General features: G+C 49.5%; 1 protein-coding gene across 3 annotated transcripts in view; it reads right to left on the bottom strand.

Annotated features, from left to right (window-relative positions):
* Nucleotides 1-910: 910 nt before the first annotated feature.
* Nucleotides 911-10,294, bottom strand: part of NGF (nerve growth factor) — a 49,948-nt gene continuing 40,564 nt past the window's right edge. For all 3 annotated transcript variants that reach the window (XM_006193171.3, XM_014566393.2, XM_032486973.1), the window contains exons 2-3: nt 8,267-8,390; nt 911-1,808 (exon numbers count right to left, since the gene is read on the bottom strand). In XM_006193171.3, coding sequence (XP_006193233.2) covers nt 1,068-1,808; nt 8,267-8,390 — 865 coding nt within the window. In that variant the 3' untranslated portion in view covers nt 911-1,067. The remainder of the gene's footprint in view (nt 1,809-8,266; nt 8,391-10,294) is intronic.

Below are 10,294 nucleotides of genomic sequence, written 5' to 3'. Positions count from 1 at the left end.
CTTTTGGCTTGGTCCACCTCTCCTCTGCCCTTCCCCGGTTGTTGGTTCTCACTCATCTTTGCTTTTTCTCCCCCATTTCACCCCCCCTCCACAGATCCCATGACCCCATCCACCTTTGGCCATTTGTGACAATCACTCAGTTAGGAATAAAAAAGTTCTTTTCTGCCCTGTCTCTGTCTTCTCCGATTCTAGGCCCACGCTGGGGCCATTGGAAGTTGCTGTGGGGCTGTTAATGGGTGGCAAGAGTGTTGGAGGCCTTTATGTTTTCTTGGGTAATGAAGTCTTTCTGCAGGAAGCCACTGGGGGATAAATTGAGGGCCAGCCGTTAGAACTAAGGCAATCTTAACATGAAATCAGATCTACCGTGACAGGCCTCATGGGATTATTTTGTTACAACTCTTTCACAGAGCTTTTCAGCAAAAAGCAGATCTCCCCCTGAAAAAACGGGCCAGCCTCAGTAGGTCTTTGGTATAAGTCTCCTCCTAGCTATCTAGTGAGTCCCTCCAGGACCCAGCCTGGGCTCTCTGAGGTCGGGGCAGCCCTGTGCCCAGCAGGGATCTGCCTTCTGATGTGACTCCACAAGCTTCCTGGAGTGAAGCAATCAAGGCTCACAGACCCAGGCTGTGGGGCAGGTAATCCAAGGATTAGGTAGCTTTGCCTCTGGAATGCAGAACAAAGTTGCAATCCAGCTGATTTCCCTTCCTAATCACGCCTGGCTTAGGCTAATATCTGAACCCAGTTAGCCTTCCCTGAAGTTGCAGGGCGGGCTGTGGGGGTTGGGAGTGTGAGGGTTACAGGTGGCCCCGAGAGGGAGCCAGCGGATGCTGTGGACCATTCTCCCCACAGCACCCGTCCCAGGACTGGCAGATCGTCACACCGGACAGAATGACTGGAGGGCTGGCACACAGGCTGCTTCCAAAAATTTAATAAATAATGATTTTTTTAAAACTGTATAAACTATAAATTACCATGCAGTTTTTATAATTTAAAATAATTTACAGGTTGAGGTAGGGAGGGGCGCAGGAGAGTGGGTGGGGAGCTGGGGAGGGTGGGGGCTGTCGTGCAGGTCAGGCTCTTCTCCCCGCCTTCCTGCTGAGCACACACACACAGGCTGTGTCGATCCGAATAAACCGCCAGGCAGCCTGCTTGCCATCCATGGTCAGCGCCCTGACGAAGGTGTGGGTTGTGGTACAATACGAGTTCCAGTGCTTCGAGTCGATGCCCCGGCACCCGCTCTCGTCAGGATTGGGGTCCCGGCACTTGGTCTCAAAAAAGTACTGTTTGAATACACTGTTGTTAATGTTCACCTCTCCCAGCACCATCACTTCCTTGCCCTTGATGTCCGTGGCGGTGGTCTTGTCCGCAACCCACACGCTGACGCTGTCGCACACAGAGAACTCCCCCCGGTGGAAGATGGGATGGGATGGTGCTGACCGCTTGCTCCTGTGAGTCCTGTTGAAGGAGGCAGCACGATTGGCCTCCAAGTCCAGATCCTGAGTGTCTGCAGCCACGGGTGGGGGCTGGGTGCTGAATAGCACGCGGGGTGAACGCAGTCGCCTCTTTTTAAAAAGTTTGGGGTCCACGGTGATGTTGCGGGTCTGCCCTGCCACCCTGGCGGCTATCGCCCCAGCTGGGGCACTGTGGGCTCTGCGGAGGGCTGTGTCAAGAGAATGCTGAAGTTTAGTCCAGTGGGCTTGCGGGACGTCGTGTCCTGCTGGGACATTGCTCTTGGTGTGTGGTTCTGCCTGTATGCCGATCAAAAGAGCTGTGATCAGAGTGTAGAACAACATGGACATTACGCTATGCACCTGGAATGAAACAGAAATGAGGATTATTCCACGGAGTGCTGAGTGTTGGACAAAGGCAGTTTCTGGGTCCCTCAGAGTTGATCTCTAAGAGGATGACAAGGAGGTGCCCCTGGTGGCTAAGGGCAAGGTAATCCTGGAATTGACCATTCAAACTGGGACACTTTTGAGAGTGAAAGGCAATGCTACAACAGTTACACTGGGATGACAGGCATAAACAGGGCTGGCTCAGACAACCCAGATGTCTGCACATCCCAAACACGGGATGGGACAGAGCCCCTGAAATTCTACCCTGTGACGTGGTATGACCTGGCAGTGCTGTTTACAGAATTCTTTGAGTTCTCTGCCTGTGGGCAGGAGGTATATGCATGTAGTGTTGGCACTGAGATGGCCAGGGGGTGAGTTTGACACCTCTCCCAGCACTGTGTCCTGCCCGGAAGCTTGACTCCTCTGGGAGGGCAGTGGGAAGGGCTGCTGGGGACCTATCTTGAAGCCTCAGCACTGAACACACCCTCTTCAGCCAGCAGCACTGGGTTAGCTCTGAGATCTGGTGACTGAAAATCCATGAAGCATCATTTTGGGGAGAAAAAAAAATGTGTATAGCTCTGGGACCATCTTAGCCAGTCCATCTATTCAGCCTCTAGTTCCCGCATATACATGTGATACTGATAATGGTTCCTCTTTATGTGGGTGAAGTTTTTCAACTTTTCAAATGAGTTTACTTCTAGTGTCTCATTAGTCTGTGAGTTAGGTTGGGATTATCATCTCTCTTTGATATGCAAGGAAAGCGATCCACAGAAGATTAACTGACAGGCCTAAAGTTACAAACAAAAACTAGACCAGAAATAGAATCCAAACCTGACCCCTTACTAAGCCAGAATACCCTTCCATCCTTCCTTCCTCGCCCACTTTCTCTTTTATTCTTAAATGTTTCTTTTTAATTAAAAAAAACCATTTGATCATACATGAAAAGAGACCAAATGGCATAAATCCATCTGACCCCACGAGGTAGTGCAGTACCCTTCTTGAGCATGTGCCAGACGGGGCTCTGCACTGCACTGTACTTGTCGACCAGTGACCTCCCCCAGGTTAACTAGCTGGGAGACGAGTGTTGTTGAGCTCGCTTCCAGTGAGCTCCTATGCACACCTACACATCTACATCAGATATCACCTCCTCTGGAAAGCTTCCCAGATCTTCCTGGTAGGGTTAGAGTCATCCCCTAGAAAGGGTGTTAAACTTTCAATTCTGTCCCTTCCCGTCTCTCTCCCCACAGCTCCAGTCATTTCTGCTCCCTGCCCATTTTTCCAGCCTGGCACAGGTACCACCTCCTCCTTGAGGCCTTCTCAGATCATCCCAACCAAAAGCCATCTCTTCTCATTCTCAACTTCGGAAGTGTGTGTGTGTTCTCTCCTACTAAATCAGTGTCATGAAAAGAACTCTGCACTGGATCCAAACCTTGTTTGGACTCCTGGCCCCGCTACTTGTTAGCAGAAAAAAGTCATGTAATCTTTCTGAGCCCTGGTTTCCTCACTGATAAAAAGCAGGCAATAAACACTATTCCACAGGGTTGTTATTAGGATTTAATAGGTGATCACACACTTATTTAATTCTGAGTCATTCCAATGTTCTGTGGCCAAGGACGTTGTTTTCTTCACTTAGATTGCTGCTTATTCACTCTCAGAGCTGACTCCATCCATATCACCTCATAGCTCATTGTTTGACCTCTGTCAGGCCTCTTTTTAAGCCCAGTGACTTCAGCCTGTCCCGCCACTGGCCGCAAGGTCCTGGAGGACAGAGCTGAGCCTCATCGACCTGCACAGCTAGTCACTCCACCCCTCAGCGTGCATTCCCTTGTCTTCTGTTTGTGCACAACCTTCTCACCTCTCCTCATGCTGTGTATAATCTTTCATGTGTCTGTCTCCCTGAGAGTGCTTTAGAAGCTGTGCCCTTTGAATTTACATCTTTCTGGGGCTGTGTACAGTGCCTGGCTTGTAGTAGGTCCTAAAAAAAATCTATATGGAGAATGAATGAGAGTGTGAGTGGGGATGGTCAGGGCAGCTTCTTTCCACCGTGGTGCCTGGTTCCTTTTGGCTTTTGTGCCTGTGACCACATGCTGCATTCCTAATCCGTTTTAAAGTGATGCATTCTTCTCAGTAATGTGCTTTTATTCAGCTGGAAATAGACAGCTCTTTGGTGAGACACCAAAAATAAAACCGCAAGATTCTTTTCTCTTCGGTTACTTTGAACAACGTTTCTGTTTGCTCCAGTTCTCCAGCCAGCCGTGCAGAGGAGGCAGTGACACATCTGCGTGTTTGACCATCACTGGTTTTGCTGGCTAATGATCTTGCAGATAAGTAGCCAGCTGATTAGTCAGCTGGCAGCCCAGTCAACTCCTTGACTTTTGCTCCTTTTCTTGTTTCACTCCTTTCTGCTTCCCAGCACACATTATCTCTCATCAGGTAGATAAAGGGAGAAGAAATGACATGGAAATTCATCCTTCTATATCCATATTAGTAACACTTAGAATTTGGATAGGGAGCTGAAAAAAGACTCAACTGTAGGAGTTGATGGTAATAAGGGACATACTGCTTCCGATTTCCCATTACTAGAGGTTACCACCTCACCCTACAGTCTCCCCTTCAGTGAGCTCATCCTCTTCCAAGGGGTCAACTGAAATGTCTATGCAGTTCATGTCCACGCGAGGATCTCTGGCCCAGCTTCTCTTTTGAAAGCCAGCTTTGAACCCCCAGCTTCCTGATGGGCGACTCCCCACAGATGTTGACATCTTAAATGCAAGACATCCAAAACAGAAGTCTTCATCCTCATAATCCTTTCTGGGGTCATCACCCCCCACCCCCCGGCTCCTCTTCTTTACGCAGTGGCCACTGCCCCATTTGCGGCCGCTTGATTTACGAAGTGGTTCCATAGCTACTGTCTCTTGCGGGCATCTCTCCCCATCCTCCTGAACATGTTTCTCTACATTTCCTTTTTCTGTTCCTGGAATTCCCACTCTTTCATTCACCAGCTGCAGACCTCAGCTCATCACTGGACTCTGCTCTTTCCTCTGTGCCCTCCATCCAGCCTTTTCCATTCTGCTTCAACAGAATTTCCTGAAATTGTACTTTCTAATCCCACCTCTATGCTCCTGGTTCAGGTCATAGAACAGCCTCCCAACCTTTGTCCTGGCCTGTTCCTCTCTCTTCTCCCAATGCCCACCATCCCTGGCTGCCCCATCTAACTTCCTAAAACCCTGCTCTGATCCTCTCACCCTGCTCAAAGGATCCACTGGTGAGCGGTTGTCCAGTGAGCCACTAGGACAGCTCAGCCTGGCAGACAGATCCTGCCCTCCTTCTCCTCCCTTCGCATATTTTGCATTCCAGGCAAACTGAACTTCTCACAGGCAGTGATGGCTCCGTGCTTCCCCACCGTGGTCCTTAGTTCAGCCTCTTCCGTGCCAGGCATACTTCCCCCTGCCCCTCCCCAGGCCTTCCTTGCCCCCTACCTATGCCGGTCAGAGTCCTTCCTGTTGTCTTTTAACTCCCAACTTAAATACTACGTCCACCGGAGAGCGTATCCTATTTCCAAAAAGACAAATTCTCTCCCTTCTCCATCTCTAAAAGGATTTCCTTAATGCTCTCTTAGGCAGTGTATTCTCCCCTTATCCTGCCCCCTACAGGGCAAAGTTCCCAGAGGCAGAAATGCATCCTGTGCATCTTTGTCGTGTGCAAGTGACCTGACCTACACAGTGAGCTCCACCTCTGAGAGTCAGTGAGTGTGTGGACAAGTCTCCTTCCTTCTGTGCCCCTTCATTTCTCCATCTGAGTGGTGATGTTTAAAGTATCTTCCAACCCTCACATCCTTTGAGCTGAAGCAATTATAAAGATTTCTGCTCTGCCTGGCACTCTGCTGGTTCTACTCAGTTGACTTCACAGTTTTTCAAGTCTAATGCTGCTCCTCAGTGCCCTGTCCAGATAACACATGGTACCTGGTGGCATTTAATCCCAGTGGAGATGTGCATCCTGGCCAGATTGTTTCAGTACTGTTAGAAGATGTTGCAAATATATCTCTCATTTGGGTCTTAGAGAAAAGGTTTTTTTCTTCTTTAAGTTGACCTACTCATAATTGTGTGCCTCTATAATATTTTTAAATTTAAAAAAGCCTTTTATTTAAAAAATTCATGAATAAGAAGGAAAAGAAAAAATAGTGTGTTTTCTATTCTAGTGATTTCAAGCACAAAGCAAAGTTTACAAAAGAACATTTTCTCCCCAGTTGATGTGAACCAGGGGAGGAGTTTTATTTCTTTATTTTTAAAAACAACCTTGGAAGTCTATCTCCTAAAGAGATGACAGTTCTCTCTGGGGCTAAGCTAAGCCCTGTGAGAGGAGTGATTAGCTGCGGAAGATACAATTCGGGACTCACATGAAGGAACATGTTCTGTTTAAGGTGTGAATGTTCTGTATTTGTCCCACTCCCATCAGAACGGAAGATAAATGACTAAGAGTGGGGAGACCTGTCAGGGGCCTTTTATCCAGCAACTGATGGGCCACGCAGCAATCCTGCCTGCTCCTGGGCCGGAGGTACATCCTGTGGCTTTCCCATGGTTCATACACTCCAGTCATCAGAGAAACTCCCTGCACCAGGTGAATGAGTTCACACAGGTTCTGGCCCCACCTGAATAGCTGATGAAGCTCCTAGACTGGGCCAAGTGATGGGTCCACCTCCGTGGCCAGGACGGCCTGTGGCGCTGAGAGGCACCTGCCTTTGGAGGTGCATTGTAGAGGGAATAAGAGAATTCCTGCCTTATAGGGAGGGATGCTGAGAGCTGTTAGTGATTCTCAGGCTAGAGATTAGATCGGTGAACTGGGGTCACTCTGTTAGCAGAGAGGAAATCCTTGTGGCTGAGGAAATCCAGCCTTCTCCTCCTCCTCCTCCATCTCACTCGCCACATTACGAGAGCGGGTCAAGAGTCATTTCTTGTTTTACATGTGGCCTCCGCTCTAAACGTAAACTGGCTGCTGCTTTCAGCTGTAAAGACTGGGATACTCTCAGGGTTGGGGCTTGCATAGAGTGAGAGAGGAATTCTAGGGCCTCCGCTTCCCTGGGAGGTATTCCCCGGGAGGCTGCAACAGAGAAAGGCATTGACGGAATAAAATCCAGTTCTTCTGCGAGCATCTCCCAGGGTGGATTTACTAGGGGGAAGTCTGGACTGGAAAGAGCTTCGGGGTTGATCAAGGCGAGAGGTTCAGTGCATTAGGATCACCTGGACGGCCTGTTAAACCACAGACTGCCGGGCCCACCCGCAGAGTTTCTGATTCAGTAGGTCTGGGTGGGGCCCGAGAATCCGCACAAGTTCCCAGGTGATGCTGATGCTTCTGGTTTGGGGACCACTTTTGAGAACCACTAATCCAGTCCAATCCTTGAACCTTATGGAGGAGAGAAATGGGCCTTGGGGAGGCTCAGTGCAGCTGGTGAGTGGCAGGCTCTGCACATGGACGCCTGGCACTGCTCAGCCTTGGCTGATCTAGAGCAGAGAGGCCCGAGACAGCACACACTGTAATGGATGGGTCCTGGGCTGCGCTTCCAAGCCTCCACCATCAAAATAAAAATTCCATTCAACAGACTGTAAGTTTTACCTTCCCAAAGCCATAAATCAAGAGAGCAGGGAAGAGTTGGCTATTTAATTGTTTTATATCTGGTTTATCAGGTTTCTAGGCATCATGCAGACTTGATTCAAAAGCACTTAAGATGCCCATGATAGAAATATGTGGCCAGAAAGCAGTAGCAGGTACAGGCACCTGTGGATTCATTGTCTACTCCAGAGTGGAATGGAAAACAGAATCTACTGGTCTGAATTCTTACAGACACATCTTAAAATGAGTGAGGAGAGATCATAATTACATCATTATCATTTATTGGGCATAACTGTCTCGTTACCCATCATAACAAACCTAGGAGGTAGGTCTTACTCTTCCCATTTTACAGAGAAGGAAACAGGAGACACAGTAAGAGTAAATTGGTGGAAGTGGGACTCCGAGCCAGGCCTCTGTCCCCAGATCTGGGGCTCTCCCCACCCTCTACTCCATGGCCAAGGGCATAAAGAGTGATCAAAGGCCTTCAATCCCATAAGGTCGCCTGCTCAGACAGACCAGGAGCTATGTGGAGGGAATGAGTGATGCTGACTGTCTGTTGGAGGCCCTGTGTTCTGTTACTTTACAGGTGGGTGGCTCAGACCCTCCACACACCCCTGGAAGTCATGGGGCCAGCCTGAGAGCATGGGCGGCTTGCTCTCCCAGACGGGCTGGCAGGGCCACATGCACTGGGTCACTAGGAGCCACCTGGGCCCCCACTGACCAGCAGCTGGAACCGATGATGCCGATCCTCACCCTGGGGCTCACTTCCAGCTGTCCTGGCAGCTCTAGAACTAGGAACCTCGGTGAGCAGATGCCCCTCTAGTGCTTACCTCGGTGTGGCCAGGACAGAAAGCTGCTCCCTTGGAAAAGCCGTTATTGGGCCCGGACACTGAGCTGAGCTTGGGTCCAGCATGCCATCCAGCCCCGTGGACTGCACGACTCCGGGCCAGGACTCTGTGGGAGGAGAAAGCTGGCATTAGATGGGCACTTCCCCCACAGTCTCTAGCAGACGGATAGCTGTGCCCAAAGCAGGAGGGAAGGGATGTGCCAACTAGACAAGCCCCATTTCCCCGAGGGCTGGGACTTTACCAGCCTCAGGGCCCAGGAGGAGCTAGAGCTCAACTACTGAAAAGGCCAGGGGCTGAACCTGTGTGGACCTGGTTTCTGCCTGGAAACAGTCTATGGCTGATCTTATACCCGGTGTAGGTGCATCTAGCCCCATGTCAGAGTCCGGCTCAGCAGGCCCCTAAACCAGCATCAGAAATGGAATTATTCTGTACACTACATGCGTAGATGTACTAGACCCAACTCTGGACCAGCGTAACTAAGGTAAATTATACAGAAGAAGAAGTCCTGACAATTGAGAACAAGTTGGTGCTTTGATGAAAATCCAGATGCCTAATGGCGGCAAACAAGACAACCTGACCACTTGATAGATACCAAGAGCTCTTGCAGAACTAGGACGTGACTCTCAGAGCACAGGAGAGGGAGGCTGTCTGGTCCCCATGGTAGATGGTGGGCAGCCTGGGGTCTGGTTCCATCACTTACAGGAGGAGGATCTGATCTGGTCCACAACCCTGCAGCTGGATGTTTGGCCAAACCTGACTGATCGGCTAGACTGGAACCTACCAAGCTGTGTCCTGGTCCAGTTCGCTTTCAGTGAGTCACTGAGTATCTTTGAGCAACTCTGAGCCTCCTCCTCCACAGGATGAGGAACTGGTACTGGTGATAACTCAGGTCCCCTCCAGCTCTGATTGCCTGTGATTCTGTGAGCATTAAAGTTCCCTAGCCTGCATCCCTGCTTTGTGCTTAGAAATGCTTTCTCCCCTGCTTAAACACTGGAATTCATTTATTTCATTTATTAAGCACTAAACTTGGAAGTGCGTCACCAGCCACTGTGCTAGGTGCTAGGGATCCAAAAAGGAATGAGACATCGCACAACATCCAAGAGCAAATAAGCTAGAGGTGAGGAAAGCCAGCACACGAGCACCATTTAAAGCACAATGCGATAAGAATGGTGGATATCTGACACGGGATGGAAAACATAGTGGGGGAAGGAACTGATTTTATCTGGCCAGATTAGCCAGAGACATATGTTCACAGAGGAAGCAGCATCTGAGCCAGGTTCTTACAGATGAACAGGAGCGCATCAGGGAAGAAGAGAAGGAAAGGCATCCCAGAGCCCCAGGGCTCAGTAACTGGCTGGAGGTCCAGCATGGCTTAAGATGTGGTCTTGCGGGCGGGTGGGAGGAGTATGTGATGGGCTTATACAGCAGCACATGCTCAGTGAGCTTGCAGAGCTCAGTGCTGTGGCCTGCCTGCTGACTGTACCTTCCAGTGTGACACAAAAAGCCTCCACCATAACCTATGGGACAACTAGGGAAGTAAGAGTGACTCTCTGACTATATTCTGTATATTTCACTATCAGCCAGGATGGCCTCCAATCTAGGTGATTAGAAGGAGAAAGAAGGACTATCTAAATGAAGCATTCCACAGCTCCTGGGCAGACCTGCCTTTCTGGGGCATCAGCTGTAGACCAGCCACAATAGGTTCCCTGACTGTATATCTACAACCTCGGGCCAAGCTACCTTCTCATACCAGGGTCCCCTGCCCACCACATCTAGATGCCTGATTTATTTGAGACCCTGTCTTGCATCTTTTATGCCTTTGGCCTTTCCTTGTTCAGCGTAGGAACAGGTAGTTGCTACTGGAGAGAGCAACTTCCTGTCTAGGATACGGAAACAGTAATTTTCATAGATATCGTTTTCATTGTTTTTAGTCTCATGCTAGCGAAGGCTGGGGCTCTAAAATTAAATCTGATTTAAATGTTACTAATTTCTAATGGAAAGATATTAGAA

This window comes from Camelus ferus, chromosome 9 (genome assembly GCF_009834535.1).
Source record: "Camelus ferus isolate YT-003-E chromosome 9, BCGSAC_Cfer_1.0, whole genome shotgun sequence".
Classification (NCBI taxonomy): domain Eukaryota; kingdom Metazoa; phylum Chordata; class Mammalia; order Artiodactyla; family Camelidae; genus Camelus; species Camelus ferus.
This window is presented reverse-complemented; position numbering and strand designations above follow the sequence as displayed.